The 19,851-nt window shown below is 41.3% G+C and overlaps 1 protein-coding gene across 1 annotated transcript in view; it reads left to right on the top strand.

The window, feature by feature from the left end:
* The window catches only part of LOC111221325 (potassium/sodium hyperpolarization-activated cyclic nucleotide-gated channel 1-like), a 68,599-nt gene that overhangs the window by 4,931 nt on the left and 43,817 nt on the right, over positions 1-19,851 (top strand). Inside the window, exon 2 of the mRNA XM_022744685.1 lies at positions 15,710-16,133. Within this exon, the coding sequence (XP_022600406.1) occupies positions 15,710-16,133 (424 nt within the window). The remainder of the gene's footprint in view (positions 1-15,709; positions 16,134-19,851) is intronic.

Consider the following 19,851-nt stretch of genomic DNA (forward strand, 5'->3'; position numbering starts at 1 on the left):
CCTGCAGTGTCTGTCAATCAGTTAAATCCCCTTGCAACAGTCAGGCGAATCCTTCCATCCCCTCTCCAAAGTCCACTTTTTCAACAGCCTTTTCATTCCTCCTGCACATCCAGTTCTGTTTCCCAGAGGACACATACCTAGACAGTGGCAAAAATAAATCCTCTGAAAAGACACCTTACAATTTGGCTTCTGTTATTTTTTGCAGAGAATATATTAAAGAAAAGTAGAGCAAATGTAGTACACATTAAGGCTGTGATACAGTTAAAGAGAAGTTAACTTTTAGGCAAAGTGTTGACCAAATAAAAGCCCGCAGTGTTCTCAAATTCATATGAATTTAACCATTTTCTAATTTGATGATTTCTTTCCCTTGCTTAAAGTGAGTCATAGCATTTTTAATGTCCTCCATTAGCCCAAATAGAAAAGTGTTTTTTGGACAGCTTCTCACGGTATTAGCATAGCTCTGTTTACTTGTTCATTTCTGCATATCTTAATCTTCAAGAGACTAAAATGCTCAGGAAAATCTCACTGTACTCGATAAGAATAAAGAGGGAATGGTCGCTGAGCTACCTGAACTTAGACTGCCCTTGTATTTTGTAGGAAATCTGGGGGAAATAATTTCCATGGTTATTATTCCTTTGATGAATGTTGATAAATCTTGCACAAATTTTGAACCTTAGCTTTGCAGTCCTTATCGAGCATTAGCAGCCACTAACAGCTACAGGCTTTTTGTTGAAAATATAGTATGCTTACTGTACCAGAGTGTGTGTCCGTGTGTGTCGTGTTTGTTAGTGTAGAAGGATCAGATTGAATAACAACATTCTCTATTTCAGTCAGGTTGATTACGGTTGATTTGAGACTACGTTTTGCTATTGATTTGTTTGGGTCTTGCGAGGCCTCCAGCTTGCCATCGGTGGCAGTGGATTCATTGAAAAATGAGATGGAGAAACATAAACGGCTGCAGCGAGGGTGATTCCCCTCTGTGGGGCTGTTGGCAGGAGCCTGATTGAGAGTTACACACAAAGTCAAGATGAGATGCTATAAAGCCTGGACATATAGAGCCCAATTTAAACAGCTTTTGTCAGTTTTTCAGTGCTGTAAGTCTTAATGCCAATGACTGTAATATCCATATGAGATCATCACGTTAAATAAGAAATTCATGAGCTGAATCCAGACTGTAGAGTGTTAGCCTGTGCCTTCATGGGCCATGTCTTCTTGTCTTATAGTGCTAATCTGCATGGGAAGGTGGAGAAAAGGGCTGCGTGAGACTACATAGGATGAATGACACTATTCCTTTCGGTCTCCATTAAATAATTCCTCCTTTAATTTAGTGAGGGTAAAACATGGGGATTACAGATGGTTCTGGCTGGGCCTGAAAGTGGGGTAATCAAAATAGGCTGCTGTGCTCAACCACGAATATTAGGAGCCAAGAGATTATTACAGCACAATTTATTTAATGGAGGGAGCCCAGGGAGGATGTGCGTGGCCGGTGGGTGGAAGGTTGCCTGTAATAGTGACAGAATGATTGAACGGTACCGTGTGACCTCGCCAGGCACACTTGTGTGGGAGTGTGAAATCAGGACATGGGATCACAACTGTAAAAGAATGGCTTTTTTTTTTTCTTCTGCATGTCTGTAATTCCCCCCCCCCCCCCCCCCCCCCCCCCCCCCCCCCCCCCCCCCCCCCCCCCCCCCCCCCCCCCCCACCCCCCCCCCCCCCCCCCCCCCCCGCCCCCCCCCACTCCACCCCCCCCCCCCCCCCCCCCCCAACCCCCCCCCCCCCCCCCCCCCCCCCCCCCCCCCCCCTCCCCCCACCCCCCCCCCCCCCCGCCCCCCCCCCCCCCCCCCCCCCTCCCCCCCCCACCCCCCCCCCCCCCCGCCCCCCCCCCTCCCCCCCCCCCCCCCCCCCCCCCCCCCCCCCCCCCCCCCCCCCCCCCCCCCTCCCCCCCCACCCCCCCCCCCCCCCCCCCACCCCCCCCCCCCCCCCCCCCCCCCCCCCCCCCCCCCCCCCCCCCCCCCCCCCCCCCCCCCCCCCCCCCCCCCCCCCCCCCCCCCCCCCCCCCCCCCCCCCCCCCCCCCCCCCCCCCCCCCCCCCCCCCCCCCCCCCCCCCCCCCCCCCCCCCCCCCCCCCCCCCCCCCCCCCCCCCCCCCCGCCCCCCCCCCCCCCCCCCCCCCCCCCCCCCCCCCCCCCCCCCCCCCCCCCCCCCCCCCCCCCCCCCCCCCCCCCCCCCCCCCCCCCCCCCCCCACACAACACACACACACACACACACACACACACACACACACACACATCACTTAATTCAGCTTTATGTATTTTGCAGAGAGCTGAATTTAACCTTGGAAAAGTAATCTCGAGGTGAGATTATATTGATTGATTGGACATTATATACATTTTGAAAATGGGAAACCTGCTGGAAGCATTCTCTGTGCCGCATGTCACCCAGCTGTTATGCTTGATGTATTTTGGTCACCTGACAAATGTAATGTTGTGTGTCCTTCCCGCTTCACCATCCTCTGCACTGCAACATCAATTTATAATCTCTCCAGGTGGATACACAGCACTAGGCAGCCAAGATCCCATTCTCGAGTTTTTCCTCTTTTAACACATTTCAGTGTCAAATTTATTTCTCTTGCCACTGTACAGATGTGATTATTGCCCCACTGACCAGAGGTAAATATGTCACTTTCACTTATGTCAACATTTCAGGGTGGTTGATGGAGAAAACGTGTATTTATTTATTTTTTTTTAACAATTTATCACCCAATAGTGAAGTCACATTTGAAGTTCCTTGTATGTGACATTAGAGTAACCACGACCTCTGAAGACCTTTTTGTACATTCTGCCTCTGGCTATGCTACAGCATAATTTTAGCACCATATCCTGTTTTGGGAAAGAGAAAAGTGCAAATGTGTGTCTTCAGAGTCTGCTCTCTCCCTACAATGGACTGACATCGATCCCTAGTTGACTTCACCTGTCCACTTGGCTCATGCAGGGCAGACGTTGAGAAGGGGAGGGAACAAGTTACAACAGGATTGTTGACCCTAGTGACACTTAACGTGTAAATTTTGCAAAAGGGGCTGCAACTCACCGCTAGCAAAGTGATTGTAACTGTGGAGATTGACTGAATGTGATACTGATGCTTACTATTTGCTTTTTATGCTTTTATTTTGGCCTGTGGCACAGTGACAATTATTTTGCATTCACATACAGTAGTGACTCTGGTTATAAATATAATTTTACAGTTAGTTAGTTTTGATTTTACTGTGGCATTTGACATGTAATCAGCGCTGGACGTAAAAGTAATCAACATCAACACTGATTATATAGGTGTTATCTTCCAATGAATCCCAAGAGGGCATTCTTTACTTTGATTATGGACACTGCAGTGATCCAGCCGTCTGCATCATCACCTAATTTATAGACTAAAGAATACTCTCTCTTGTATTTTTGTTTTTATTAACATTAACACATTATTTATTTAACATAAAACAGGAACATTTTGAAAACAAGGAATCACTTGATTGCCAGCAATCAAGTAAGCACAGGAGCTGTATTATATGGGAATTGTCAGCATGGTTGGAATGAATAATTAAGATTGATTTGGTTAAAATACCTCCTGTATTCTATCTCCTGCTTCTCTCTGATATCTTTCATTCAGCATCCAGGCACGCTATTCACACACACACACACACACACACACACACACACACACACACACACACACACACACACACACACACACACACACACACACACATAAAATCACAACTTCCCATGTGTTGACCTCTGCATGCATGCTACAGCCCCAACACGCTCATTCCTCCTCACACAGATTCTGCTATATCTAGTACATACAGGTTGACCTTTTCAGCCCTGCCTGTGTCCCAGGTGGATTCTCACACCCCTTGTCTCTCTGAAATTGGATTGCTTTTTTCCTATCAGCCTAGATAGGAAATGGCCAAGATGTGAAACTGGCGCTGATATGTTGCTTCAGGGGGTGGACAAAATATGAGAAACACCATATTAAAAAGCACTTTGAATTTAATGTAAGACAGTCTCCGTTTCAAAGTCAGCTTAACAGGCAATGTCTATTAAATTCAGAGCCAATTAGCAAAATGTGCCAGAAATAATTATCATTTCCACCTGTAGGTGACTCAAGTGGAAGACCATGTGGCATGTAACAGTGACAGATACATTGCAGTTCATTCCTCTACATTTCCAAATCTTCTTTCTGTCTTTCTTATCTTTTAACTATCAAGTAATGTGTAAAATGCTAAAAAAAAAAATGTAAACAGCAAAGAAAGAGAAAAATTTCTTTTTTCTCTGTTCTATTTTACCATCTGTGTATGGCTATTACAAATGATTACCATGTGCTGGAGTTGGTTATTAAATCAATATCATCATTTATATTTAATCTAATTATATGATAATATAATTAAAAAGAAAACAAAAAAAAGCTTTACAAAATCAAAGTAGATCAAACTGTAGTTAAAAAAAATGTTTCTATGTTTTTATGTGAAGCGTTTTGCCAAATATAATGTCAAAAGCATATCATTCATACTTCACTAAACCTTAACTCAAGGCCCACTGCTTCAACTGCATTTTATGGTTTTCATCTGCAAATGGCATTGGTTCAGTTGTTATGATGTTTTAGTTGTTATTTCTTAATGTGTTAAAAAATATAATGAATAATATGTAACTGAACCAACTGTGCATATGCACACATTTGCTGATGAAAACCATGAGATGCAACAAAAGCTGGAACTTGAGTTAAGACTATTGTGTCAAATTGAAATATGTGAGTTTGTGGCCACTTTTGTCTCTATACTGTATACATTCAGGTCTGTAGTGTTCTCTTGGTCCATGTCACTTTTTACCGCATCCCTGTATTTGCACCAGTGAATTCTCAAATGTGAAAAATGTTCATCTTTGTAATGAGGGGTTTATTCACTGCAACCCTACTATAACATCCCTCTCTATGTAATTGTTGATGGACTGTTCTTGCGGACGCAGTCTGATGACATCCTGCACTCACATTCTCAGTCTCCTGAGGAAGAGTTGATCTTCTGTTTTTGATTACATATCGCACAAATGCATGGACATCATGGTCATCAAATGTGTGCTGTTAACCACAATTTCCAATTCTATTTACTGATTTCTTTCCCATAGATGTAAATGCAGATGTCACTTTAATCACTGTTCCTATTGAAACAGCAGCCATTTGAGTAGTCGAAGGTCCTGCCATCCATGCCCCTCCAATGAACCCTCTTTTAAAGTCACTTAGATCTTTTCCTCCTTTGTGGAAGCATCTGCATTTGTTATACTGTAAGTCTCCACTCATTTATTCAGGGTTTTCCTTTTAATTTGTCACTCGTCTGTATATATAACAACACACATGGCAGGAGGATTGCATTTCCATGAAGGACTTCTCCATGCTTTACTCTGTAAGAATGTATAGAAGGCTAAAGTGCTTTGGAAACAGTGGGGTTTCCACTCAGAGAGCACCAGAGTCCAGTGCGCTGACTAAAAAACTCTGTGTGTGGCTGGCGTGATTCACAGGAAATGTTACCCTGGATCAATGTGTTAGGCCTGGCCCTGCCACACGCTGGGTGTCTAGAAGACATGCAGTGGTGAGAGACAGACTGTTCCCACTCCTCTGCTATGGGTGGGGGGAGTGACTCCTGATTTATCTTCGCTATCTCTTTAGTCAATTGCACGTCCTCTTTTAGCCCATGCCAGCTTTGGTTGTACCAAGTTACCCAGTGCTTGATTCAATAGGAAGGCAGCAGCAAAGTTAAATCAAATAAAATCAATAGTATAAATCAAATATCTGACCTTGTCTAGCATGTACAATCGAGAATGTATAGAGCTAACAAAATAATAAATCCTGCCCTATTTGGTTTAACAGTCAGATAAGCCTCCGCTTTTTCTTACTCACGCAGACCAGCAAAAATCAGATAAACTGCATCTTCTCTCCGATTTGATTAGATTTCATGCTCAGAGTGTCTTCTTAGTGAGGGTTTTCCATCAGCTTTTAAGCTGTATTAATTTTGGTATTTATTAACCTCATTCTTTTTGTTTTTCCCTTGCATCTTTTTTTTTTTCAAGAGATGGTGATCCCAGAAAAAATATTTTGGTCTCAAAACTACAGCATGCAACAAAAAGAGATGACCCCTATGTCCAGAAGACCATACTGACATGGCTCTCTCCTCATACACTCGCATACACTGTCGGCTGTCTCTGCCCTTCAGTCTTAATATGTTGTACGGTCTCATTTTCTCCCACTGTTTTCCACACTTTCTCTCGCCTTATTTTTTTCTTTTTGTGCCCCTACTCTTCCTCTCACCCTTTGACCTCAGATCACCGTTTTGGAGATGGATAGAAAAGGCTTTCATTGTGACTGCTCCATTCGCTGATTGCAGCACCTGAAGTTGTGAAGATAATGGCCGAGCAGTGGTGCGGCCCAGAGCAAGGGCATGAGGTGATGGTCTAAAGCATGACCAGCGCCTGCTATTACAGACAGTACATGATCTTAGCACATCATTTATGTTAAGAGAAAGCCCATTGCGCCTTTCCTCTCTCTCTGTCTCTCTCTCTCTCTCTCTCCCCCTTGCTCTCTCCTGTCGACCAGTGCAGTGTGTTGGTGGGGGAGGACTTTTTCATTTTGCGTTTAGTTGGGAGGCCCTGGCCAGTGTTTCCTCGGCCACACTCTGTGGCTGGCTGACAGGGGACCCTTTTGACATGACCCTAAGGACCTTGTGGGAGATAACAAGGCATCATGATAAAACACAGATGCAATTAGTGGCAGGATGACAGTCCACGAAGCGCAGAGTGCAGATACTGGCAAATGCTGGTAGGATAAGTGAATGCTGATGGCACCGGCTAGAGAGCCTTCTTTCCTTTCCGAGTCTTCTACAGCTCTGCCACTCACTGTCTCTCTATGTTTTTCTCCTCAGAGGGCATATTTATTTTCTGACTGCAGACTACCCAGGTACAGTTTTTGTTTCTCGGAGCAGATAGGTAGCAACTTGTTCTCTGGGAAGCTGTGAAGGACTCTGCAGGGCAGCAGTGACAAGGACAGGGACACTGAGTAGCCACTCATGGCACCAGGTAGAGCCTCTCCAGAAACAGCCAAAAAATAAAAAAATAAAGGAGGAAACTTCCCACTGGTATGACAAGGGGACAGGAAACACAGACTTGACTACTTCAGAGCATTCTTCTCAATGGACTCCCTGATTACATCTGGTCAGTTTGTAAAGTGGCTCTGGTGATTTCATGATTTAGTCAGGGCTCTTAAGTGCACACTTGTGAGCCATTCAACCATCAGAACAAGTTTAGGTTGGACTTATTTCAATGTGAGGATCTGGGGCATCATTTTGAGTGTCTGGGACTGATGCTACAGATGCTACAGCATTCAGAGAATTTCCCTAAGATGGTCAGCCTGGTTCCGGACGTCTGAATCGCATCCCCTCATCTCCAATTTTGAACAAAGATGAAGAAACTTTTCAATTCCAACCAATTCAGGAGTTATTATATTACTGATTGGTTTTAATATGACCATTAATATAGAATCATCATTATGGCAATGTGCTGTGTATGTTTTATTTGAATCCAACGCCAACTATACAGTATATAAAATGCACTGAACACCAAATGACACACTACAATGACACACATAAAGAGATGGAAAGGTTTTTTTTTTTATAACTTATATTTAGTTGTTTTTAGTATTAGTCTGAGCTTTAAAAGACCTGTAGATAAATCAGAGTGATAGTAGTCTCGTGGTTCCTTTCTTGTGTTTGAATTTTAGTGGTTATGCATTTCCTTCTTTTACATTTGCCACTGTTTACCTGTAAAGGGTCAGACCTCTGTCTGTTGGAAAACGTGTTTCACTGCAGCGGACGTGACATTGGTCATAGCATTGTCTTTCTGTTGGCTGTGTTGAATAACAGTCCTAGACAGAGCTTTAGAGGTGAATGAAAAATCATACGCTGTACCCTTTCCTTGATGTCCTACCAGTAGAACCTCTTGTAATCTTATTTATGGACCTCTTTTAGCAGCGTTAGGTAAGGCTGACTCCTTTCAGTTGATTTTGCTTCTCCTCTCCCTTTGCAGGTATTTAGTAAATCCCTCTGTTTTCTCTTAGCCTAAGGTTGGGGAGCTTTGCCTCTACCTCTGATGAAATCTTCTTAGCCTAGGTTTGATAAACCAGCGTGCCTCACCTAAATATAGCCACCTGTGACTCCACAGCCCCAGTGTCAGTGATGTGCTTGCAGTGTGCCTGCTGGCTGTGCCTTGCAAAGACAGCGCCGCTATGACAGTTCATTGGAGCGAGTGACAACAAAAATAGGATTAACCCTTTTGACCCCATGTTTTTTTTCCTAAACACTTAAATCTTGCTGTGTTTGCCAACTAGCTTGTTAATAACAAAACCGATGGGCTGCTCTTTTATGTGCAATACACAGACGTTTTTTTTGTTGTTGCTGATATTGTTACAAATGTTGTTCTCCTGTTAAGTGAAGTGATTTTTTTTTCTCACAAGAGCCTTTCATGCTTAATTTTAATTCAGTCTACTTCATTTGTTCATTCAAAACTGGCATTGGACTTAATGAGTCTGCTGCTCTTTTTGCACAGCTAAAATTCAGCTTAAATGGAAGGTAGTGCTAAACAAATGTTTCAAAGGAAACCCAAAAATGCCGTACAAATCTATATTTCTATTTCTATAATCTATATTTTTTGTATTGATTTGCACTTTTTTTTTTGCTTTGATAATAAATTATTTTAAATTAATGTGATTTTGGCCGAGTAATAAAATAATAAAATAGAATAATAAATTAATCTCACTCTGGCTTTTAAAAGGCTGATGTGATACATTTGAAATAAAATGAACAAATAGAGAAAATACGTTTTTTTTAAATACCATACATGGCAAAACATTAATGCTTTATGATATTAAAATTATCTTCGCAGTAGACAACTAAAACAGTAATTTATGTTATGAACCTTTAAACCTCATGCCTTAGGTTTAGAGCTGGATTAAAAACAAACAAACAAAAAAATTTTTTTCCACTTAATCTAAATTTTTATTTAAATGACACAATATTGATTCTTCAAATCCCAAGATCAATCATTGCATTTGTGCCTTTTCTCAGTAAACATGTACATTTGTGCTAACCGTTATGTGTTGGCAGTGGCTACTTGTTGAAAGTGGTTCAGTTAGGGCGGCATGGTGTGTAAAATGTCTGCTTTGTGAAAATCAATAGCTGAAGTATAAGTGGACCTTACACAGTTTACCGGGCTCTTGTGACTCATGGTTAGCTGACTTTGACTATCTTGTTGCAGATCTAGAGAGGGATAGACTGAGAAAAGACTCTTTTGGTTTGAGTATGAAGAGATATTATCTCAGGCGATGAGATGTGAAGCTGTTGAAGTTGACAAAACAGTGTGTGGATTCTACTTTATTCAGTCTGCCCTTGCCAGAGAGCTAATGCTAGCTAACAGCTGTCAGGCTGATGTCACAGACAGTGCAGATGAATTCGTGAGCAGACTTTCAGCCTCTGCCCTATCTGTGCTCAAAGTGATCATTGAAGTGGATGTCTGTCTGTATCCAGTCCTACTTAGTTTCAGTTGAATATTAGATACAGTAAAATCTAGTGGCAGTTTTTACAATGTAGGTCAAAAAGCATTTATGCCATAAACCAACTTCCGTGGGGAAAAGAAAACAGTATTTTAAGACTAGAATTACCACCCTGTGGTTGTATACCTCTGCCAACCAGCCAAGTTGCAGGAAATATGGTCAAGTTGAGTTACAGCACTGAATAATGGCCAGACGTGTTTTTGCAGAACATGATGTCAAAGTGAAGTTGACCTTTGACCATTTGGATATAAAACGTCATCACTTCATTATTTTATCCTATGATCATTGAGTCCAAGTAAATGTTTGTCCCAGATGTAATAAAATTCCCTCTGGGTGTTCTTGGTATATTGGATTCCCAAAAACATAATGTCCCCGTGACACTTGAAAGTTCATCCTTTAGTCCAAATGGACATTTGTACCAAGTTTGAAGGGATTCCCTTCAGGAGTTCCTGAGATGATCAGAAGACCAAAACTGTATCACTGTGACCTTAACCTTTGACCTTTGGCCACCAAAATCTAGTCAGTTTATCCCTGCGTCCAAATTAATATTTGTAACAAATATGAAGAAATTCCCCTTAGGCGTAACTGAGATATTGAGTCCATGAGAATGGGACTGACAGACGGATGGACAACGCAGTCTGATATACAAGAGTAAACAGATCAGGTATGTGACCCATTCACATGATTTACCTTCAATTTCCGTTAGTTTCATGGTCACAGTCAAACCTTAAATATAACAATTTTATAAACCTTCTATAAGATCTTTTTGATGAAATTTGCAAGTCTAAAATGTTGGTGTATCAATATCTCCAGAACCTTCATGTTCTCTTAAACACTGGTGTTTACGTGTTGAAATAGGTTTCAGGTAAGAAAATGTGGTTTATGAGAAGTGTGTGTTGGAATGAAGTGGTCAAAATGAAACAGGGTTTTTTTGCTGCTAATATTTACATTAACATGAGTCATAATTCTCAGGCATATGGTGAGTCAGGACCCCTGATAACTAATCTTCAGAGAGAAAATGGGAGCAAAGTCAATCTCTCTCTCTCTCTCTCTCTCTCTCTCACTCACTCACTCACTCACTCACACACACACACACACACCCACACACGCACACCACAGAGAAAGCAAATGAATTATTCAAAACAGAAACTGCTTTTTTATGCATAAACAGATAAATTTCAATCATTTAATCAGCCCAAATCACATTTACAATTCGAACCATGTTGGCTGGTGCCCTCATGGAAGTGTTTTGTGGGAGCACCCACTGTTCCTCTGCTGTTCCCATTCAGTCAGTGTGGTGCAGAATAAAGGGAGACACTGTTAAATGCTGTCTGAAAGTTGTACCTGACATAACACATGATCTGCTTGCATGTCATCACTCTCCCAGCATGGTAGCCAACAAACAGACATATATCTGTAAGGGAAATGTAAACAAGTTTGCACACATGCATGCACAAATACAAACATGTACTCCCTGTGTATCCCCTGTAAATGCATGACAATATATCCCCTAATTTAAATATTTAAATGCTACTGTGAAAGTTAAGTGTGTGTCCATCTCTTGCTGTTTGTGCTGGCTCTCATAGTCCCTTCAGGTAGCCTGGCTGGCAGGGTGAGGAGAATGAGAGAAGCTTATCGTGTAGTCAGATGCACTCTAGGGGTGACAACATGTTCTTGCTGTCTCTGGTCACCCCACTGGAGAGCAGAGATGGCTGTGGCTCTGTCCCTTTAGACTGCAGAATGTCAGGGCTCCCTTCATCAGTACAGTGAACTCTCAGCACCATAACAAGTTAGGTGTGAGCTATTCAGCTGCTTCTCTTTCTCAGTGTTTCCAATGTTTCTCTGCTGCTGTAGGCCTCAGTTTTATGCTTTTGGATTGTCCGTCTGTTCTTCCCATTCTTGTGAGCATGGTATGTCAGGAATGACCTGAGGGAATTTCTTCAAATTTGGCACAGAAGTTCACTTGGTCTCAAAACACAATAAAACTAAAAGTAGAAAAAAAAATGGATAGTACCTTAGATTACTATATCTTTCTATCTCCTGCCACACCTGAGAGTATCCCTTTCATATCACCACTGCTAGGTCACTGTTTTGTTTCAAGACAGGTGATACAGCACCACACAGCATGAGTCTGTGATTTGGGATGCACACAGGGAGAGATAAGGGATTGTTTAATGCCTTTGAAATGTCCGCCTAACATCCCGCACTTGCCCGACTGTATTTATAGAACAATGTTCTTCTATGTCAGGGTCCCAGTGCATAATAAAACACAGTAAATGGATCCTTGCTATGTTTAGGTGGCCTGACCTCCATTAGGAGGCAACTGCAAAAGTGAAAAGGAGAAATCATGAGCGTTTACTCTACACATGCATGCACGCATGCACAAACTCACACACGCACAAACGTGCATGTAAAGCCACTGTCTGCATGTACACATGAAAACATACACAGAATGCAAAATGATTCCTACACGACTCTTTGAAATTCTGTTGACTGAACTATTTCCTTCTCCCAAAACACAAAACAAAACAATGGTATTTGTTCTTGGAATGTCCTAAAGCTTCATATGGATTTCTTCAGCCGGTAGATTGATTTAATTGGAAAAAAATATCCAATAGTACCATGAAAAATTACCATTATCGGATTTATTTTTCTCTTTTTTGTGTTGTAACATGTCATGCATTTCCCCTTTCATTTATACAGCTGCTGCTGTTAATCTTACCAATCCCCACACTCCTATTACAAGTGAGGCTTGCTCAAACAGGTGGCAGCAGTGGCTGTTTTATGCCAGGGGGATATTCAGAGGTCTTAAACAGCATTCTGTGTTGTTATTCTTTCTGAGAAGATGTTGAGGAGCTCTCCTCTGGCACTATTTTTCTATTTCTTTCACTCTGTTTCCTCGCTCTGTCATTCACACGGCATCATCTAACTGCTGGCTGAGGGTTTGTTGTAAGGTTTGATTTTTTGTTTTATGAGCCAGACATCTTTGTCTGGCCCCCACTTCTATGGCTTGTCTTGTTCTTGTTTTTGTTTTTTTTGGTGCTGAGAGAAACCCAGTTGTTGAATTCAGATTGCATTTATTTTTATTGACCAGTCTAGGGATGGCATTCACAAGGCCTTATCGAGTAAAAGTTTCCATATAAGACCAAATATCTATAACATTTCCATTAGTGGTAATGAGAAATATATATATATATATATATTTTTTTTTTTGTATGTCAATTTTACATTAATTTTGTATTTTAGTATTTTGTAATTTGTTGTAAAGAAGCTGTAGAAATGCAAAGACCCTAACACGGTCCTCTAGTAGTACAAATAGATAGCAAGGATTTGCAGCTGTTAAAGATACTGAGAGAAACCGATTATCTTAGTTCATTGCTGGTAGACCCTGTCAGGTGCTGGGAGCACGCTTACATCCCATTAATACGTTGTGTAGCTCATACAAATGCACAAGCTATCTAGTATTCGTTATATTAGGGAACATGGCAATATGAAGAATAAATGTCATTACCTATGTTTGCATTTCTTCCTTTGAAGTTTTTCTTGTCCTCTTGGGTTTTCAGTCTTAACATGAGCAAACACAGTGGTGGCAAGGTCTGTCTAAATATAACTCCACTTGACAACAAGCTGGAACAGTAGATACCCTTTTACTTTGAAGAATTCCAATTACTGTCACTGTTTCCTCAGTGTGCATGTGTGTGTGTGTGTGTGTGTTTGTGTGTTTTTGCATGTGTCTGCAATAGACATGAAACTGAGATGTGTGCTGGTATGTACTGTATATTTATGTCTGCTTGTGTAAGTGTGAGATGCTCTTGTAAACTGTAATCCAAGCACATTAAAACCCAAGCATTTGCTCCATAGCATTTTTTTTACTCAGTGATGTAAAGACTGTCCATAGATGAATGTTGTTGAGGCAATGACACCTCTCATCCCCAGAGGCTAACATGACAAACAGTAACATGGAGAATATGGCTGTTGGAGTTTTTTATTTAGTCATGCTCAGAGAAAGAAAAAGAAAGTAGAACACAGCTAAAGAAATGTGTATTATTAGCTGTGGCCAAGTCTGCAACCTTTAAAATGAGATTTCTTTAATAGCAGTTGGAACACCAGTGATTGTAGCAGTATCTATGGGGATATCAAGGTCTAGTGATAAAGCCCTTTAAGTTTAAGCATATGTAGCTCTTAATCACAGAGGACTTTAGAGAGAAAAGGCAATTTCAGATCAAACTTATCACCAACGAAATGATAAACTGTACATCATCCAACAAAGGAAACACAGGGAGGCAAGGAAAAAAAACACAAAATTCCTAAAAATAGAAGACACCTCAGTTGTGGCTGGTTATTTTTGGCTGTGCTTTTGCCCCGTGAGGTTGATAGTATGAACCAAAGTGTTAATAAAAAAATAATAACGGATTTTTGCTCAACCTGACTTGACTTGGACCGTAGGTCTTTTTGGATCAGGCCTTGTGATCCAGGAGAGCAACAGTTCACTGTAAACCCATGAGTTATTTACTTCACCACACCGTGAAGGAACTATGAAATCAATAGACATCAGCTGCGACAAGGAAGTGAAAGAGTGGTAATTACTTCCTGCAGGACTCTAGCTAGCTTACACTAAAAATGCATCTCCTGCCCTGGTTATGTATGTAGCATCCTTTCTTCTTTATTTCTTATGGTCCTGTTCTTGAAATTGGTTTTTGCACAGAGACAGATCTTTATGGCCCAGTTAGAGGTGAGTGGGTAAATCATCCCAAACTCAATGGCCCAGTGCACCATGCAAAACGCCCTCATGGTGCAACCTATGGAGTAGCCAGGATACATCACCCTTACCACAAACGACCCAATCTGGATTCAATTACCAAGCAAGAGTGCACAGAGAGTGCAATTTATATCCAAACTCTCAGGCCTGGAAGATGGACGAGGTCACAGTACAGTTTGTAATTAACAGTTAACCCTCATTGACCTTTGAGTTGTGATTTATGGGTGAAACACAAATAACTTGCATGTCAAGCTGTCTACTGGCATGGTGAGGAGGTTACATATGTTTAGGTTATTATACCATTATTACGCCATGTGTGTGTATACGCTTGCTTCCACCACACTGCACAACACCCAAAGGTATCTAAGGTTAAAATAGGCTAGTGATGTATCACAGAGAGGATTTAATTACATATCTGTTGCGTAAATCTGGTGTTAGATAAATGAACAATTTACTGTACATACTTCCTCAGTGGTCAGGCTGTTGTACTGTGTGTGTGGGTTGGTGTTTCATATAAAAATGTCAAGTCACTTTCAAAAGATGAGAAAAGGTTCATATTTATAGATCCTGGTCAAGGAAATCATACTTTAATAACATCAGAGGGGATTTGAGTTCAGTTTATGTATGCCTGTGTCAAATATGTCATCTGTTATACTACGTTGACAAATACAACAAAAATATGACAAAAAATGTGAACAAAAATAAATAATTTAACATATATATGGCATCACTGTGTCATATACTGTATAGTTTATCTGTATAATTTATTGATACTTCAATGTAAAAAAAAAAAAAAAAGTTACACAAAAATTTCTGATTTTACAACAATTACAACAAAATATTACAAATTAACAAATAAGCAAGACAATTACATCGAACACTACAGTATAGGTGTTACTCATAATGCCACAATTGTTAAGACATTGCTCTATTGATATTTACAAATGAATTTCTTTTCATTTCTTTTTGTATGCATAATATATTACTTATAGCAAATTTTTCCATTAATTTCAACTTGCTGGATGATTGTGATAGACATAGACACTGTATGCTATGAACAAAGAGGATTGTACAGTTTTTAGCACACATTATTTTCAAGGCCTTTGGTAAAAGGTCACATGATTGTTTGGGAATGTGTTTGTTAGACAGTGTATGTGAGAAGATGCTCTAAGTGTACAGAACAACACCTGTCACCCTGTAACTGTGCAGAACATTACCAGTTGTTGGTTAGTTGAAGAGTTTCAGTTATCTTTTGACTTCAGTGTTCTCTCTTTGATCATCCCGTTTCTGCCTTTCTCCATTTCTTTCTCACAAGGTTTTACTGGGACTTGACCATGCTGCTGCTGATGGTGGGAAACCTCATCATCATCCCCGTGGGCATCACGTTCTTCAAAGATGAGCACACGCCCCCCTGGATCGTGTTCAATGTGGTCTCTGACACTTTCTTCCTCATGGACCTGGTCCTGAACTTCAGGACGGGTATCGTCAAGGAGGACAACACAGAGATCATTCTAGATCCGCAACAGATCAAGATTAAGTACTTGCGGAGCTGGTTTGTGGTGGACTTCATCTCCTCCATCCCTGTGGACTACATCTTCCTCATCGTGGAGACGCGCATCGACTCAGATTTCTATAAGACTGCGCGCGCCTTGCGGATTGTCCGCTTCACCAAGATCCTCAGCCTGCTGCGACTCCTGCGTCTCTCGAGACTCATTCGCTACATCCACCAGTGGGAAGAGGTAAGAAAGTACACCTGAGTGTGTAACACTGTATGTTAAAGCTTATAACTTAAAGTTGTGCTGAATGTTGCCCACTTTCGTGTATGACATTTTTGATGAGTGCTGTTTTGATTTGTCTTTGGCAACGTGGATCCCCCGGATGTCGACAATGGAGACAAAAAGTCAGTGATGCAGAGACAGAGGAAATACCAAGGAAATCACAATGATTGACAGTCGTACAGGGATAGCCTACTGTTTGATGAAGCTAATCAAACACATAGGGTTTCACTTCACACCTAAATCCAATTATAATCTCAATGGTATTCCCATCCCTGGGAGATACTGCAAGAATGTTCGCAGAACTCTGTATTTTCCCCTTTTCCCTAAAAAGGAAATATAGATAGATGCTGCTTCTGATTACATCCACCCTTGAAAGGAGTGAAGAGGCTCTTTTCCTGTACCCCAGTCACCAATAAGTTGATGAAGCTGGGATGTTATTACCGTTTTCTCTCTGTGCGCCCATCCAGCTAGCAGTGGGACCACAGAGCCCAGAGAGGCTTCGCTGCAATACAACCATGATTATAATTGCGGCAATAATTAGAAAAGTTCCCATTGCTCTCAGTGGATGGATCTTGTTGTTTAGTCTCAGTGGTAAAAGGTGCAAAGTGGAGAATCAGAGACTCAGTGTGGAGTCAACAAGAGGACACTCCACTAGAGAATAATACAGGACAGTCAGAGCTACACTGGTTGGTTGTGAGATTATAGGAGGTAATGTTTTCAGGCTGAGGGGAGCAGAAAGACACACAAGAGTTTTTTGTTATGTATGTTGTCCAGTCACAGAATAAGAGAAAACACTGGATAATTTAATAAATCAAACCCAGGAGTAGGACTGCTTCTTGGAGGCTCAGTGCTTTCATATTAAACTACTGTTTGTCATTCCGCATATCCTCCCTAAAAATAACCAAAAGCCCTCTACATGCTTGTATTTCTCCGAGGCAGGGTTTAATGTCTTGATGAAGAGTACTTTGGCAGAATCAGTGTGCATGGTCATAATACAGATGTTATAGCAGCAGCTCTGCATTGCTGCAGTACATGCTGTTATTAGTGTCAGGGATTAAAGCAATATTTTCTTTACCAGTGAGATTGTGTGCCTCCAGAACCAGAAACAATTTAACAGATGAGTCTTGCACTTAATGTAAGCAGTTCGTGACACACTGAAATGTTACTGGTCCCTACTGTATTGAATTTCCCAGTGTATTTATTACCCAGAAATGATTTTTTTGTGTCCATATATTGAATATTCCACATGATCACAAAAATTACTTTTTCATTTTATTCCAAAGAAATAAATTGGTATGGGACACTGTCGCTATTATAGATTTTGAATTAAATTTTTGTGACTTTTCTGAAACCTTTTCATTTCATTATACTGACATTTTGTAATTGGATCTCAGCTTTGGTAGTTGCTATTTAATGAGAACATACACATTATTAGAGTATAAAAACATTTGAAAGTCGTTCCAGTTTACATAAAATGGATTCCCAAAACTTTAAGCACTCAGAGTAGACCTACTCCAGGACAATAAATAGAAAAATTCATTATTAAATAGTAATTGAATTTTGCTGTAATTTCATCTCAAGAAGCTTCATTTAGCTTCAATATTACTGATGAACAGTTCTGTTTGTCTTCATCAAAACATCCACACAGGTGCGGAGTGTGAGTCTCTTGATACGCATCTTTCTTTATGGTATTACTGGTTTGTTTAAAATCATTTATGAAACACATACAAGTACATATAATTTTTTTTGTTGTCTTAAATACAAATACAAGTAAACTTTAAAATGATCATGTTTATGGAACAATGAATTAAATTAAAAAAAAAAAAAAATCTGAAATTACGGTCTTGGTTTAGCTTGTGCTTCAAATTAGACTATTTTAGAAAACATACAGTGGGTTGTTCAGGGTCATGGTAACAGTAGATAGTAATTTTATTTTTATGTGGAGTGTTTCCCTGATTTCAAATCGAATTGTCATCAGAGCCACGAGAATACATGCTAACAACAATGTACTGGTATTCATTAATTAGCCTGTTTGCACAATGTTGTCAAAATGCAGCGCTGCTTCGTTAGTTGGTGGGTGTGTTCACCTGAGTGCATGATATTACATGGGCAACCGGAAAGGTTGAATAGTGAGCTGATTGCCAATCAAACCACAGTAGCCCCAGATCTGCCCACGGGCATTCAGAAAAGTTCCTGGTTTTCAGCTATTCAGCTGCCACTCTGGGCAGAACAGTGTATATAAGTGTGGTGACATTAATCATGCAGGGCCTCTGTGATGCCATTTCAAAGAGAGGAAAAGTTCAAATGAATCACTGGGGGAGAATCCCTTTGCCGCGCTGTGCCGCCATGCATGCCTGCTGCTCCACCTCTGAGCCCAAAATGTAGGCAGGGATACATGTAGTTCAGGCCAACTTTCATTTGAATAGAGTGGACACACTGACAGTGAGCTGTCACATGTTGAGCCTGCAATAAGGCAACAAAGGAAGGAGAGGAGAGAGAAGGCATCGGTGGAGGAGAAAAAAAGGAAGGAACTAGCTGAACTAGATTATAGCCATGGGCTGTTTGTCTCATTGTTATTGACCACCACCCCAGACCAGCACTAAAGCTTAGAAATAAAGGAAAAGAGTAGGACGGGAGAAAACCAAAAAACAAAAAGAAGAAAAACACAAATTCCTATTCATGTCATTAAAAAAAAAACTTGCAAGGACATTGCAGGACAAAGATGACTCCAGCCCCTAAAAAAAAAACACCCAAAAATGCTGAAACAGTACGACAAAGAGAGGGGACAGCCAGCTGCCATTTACGTGTTTTATGCCTATGTGGGTTGTGTGTGTGTGTGTGTGTGTGTGTGTGTGTGTGTGTGTATGTGTGTATGTGTGTGTGTGTGAGTGAGTGTGTGTGTTTGTAAGGGCTTGCTGATGAATGCTAGTTAGGCAGACAGAGTGAAAGGCCAGCTTTGCCTCAGCGCCAGAGTACTCCAGATGCAACCTCACAGAAATGTCATCTGTCACTGCAGAATAACTTGTCGCCCAGATCTCACCACCTGACTGACTTTTTGACTTTTACTATTGACAGGTACACTTCAGACAATGTGTGTGTATCTTATAGCCATTTGAATATTGTGGCAACATTCACGTTGACCTTAGTTTGATCTATTCACCTGCGTATTGAGCTTTGGAGAGAAATTCAGAGAGAAAAAAAACTAGTAATTCTGTGGTCACAGTTTTATACTTTGCTGTATATCTAGACTGACCTACCAAACAAAACTGGTTTTCTGGCTCTCACAGAATTAAGCCAGGATCCTTGTGATCCATGACATTTTTAGCCCCCCCCCTGTACCATCACTGAATGCCATTCCGCTTTGCTTGCCACTCTAAATATGGCGCCGCAATGAGATGCAGTTCTCTGACATGGCGGAATCTGCCGACCTGTGATGCCCCAATGTCCTCCAAAAAGGCAAAGCCGATTTATTTTACTCATATTTCACAAGTATCTGCAATCCATAAATAGTCCTGCACAAATTCATTTGGTTTGTTATTGTTTGAGTTTCATCTCCTCCTCAGTAAGAAGTCACACAAAGGACACTTCGGCTGGGAGGCGTTGAATACAGCTCAGTGAACTAAACCGCCTGGTTTAATGCCTCGTAGGGTGATAGTTTTGGGAACAAATTTTAGGATAA

This window comes from Seriola dumerili, unplaced genomic scaffold (genome assembly GCF_002260705.1).
Source record: "Seriola dumerili isolate Sdu_G_001 unplaced genomic scaffold, Sdu_1.0 BDQW01000003.1, whole genome shotgun sequence".
Classification (NCBI taxonomy): domain Eukaryota; kingdom Metazoa; phylum Chordata; class Actinopteri; order Carangiformes; family Carangidae; genus Seriola; species Seriola dumerili.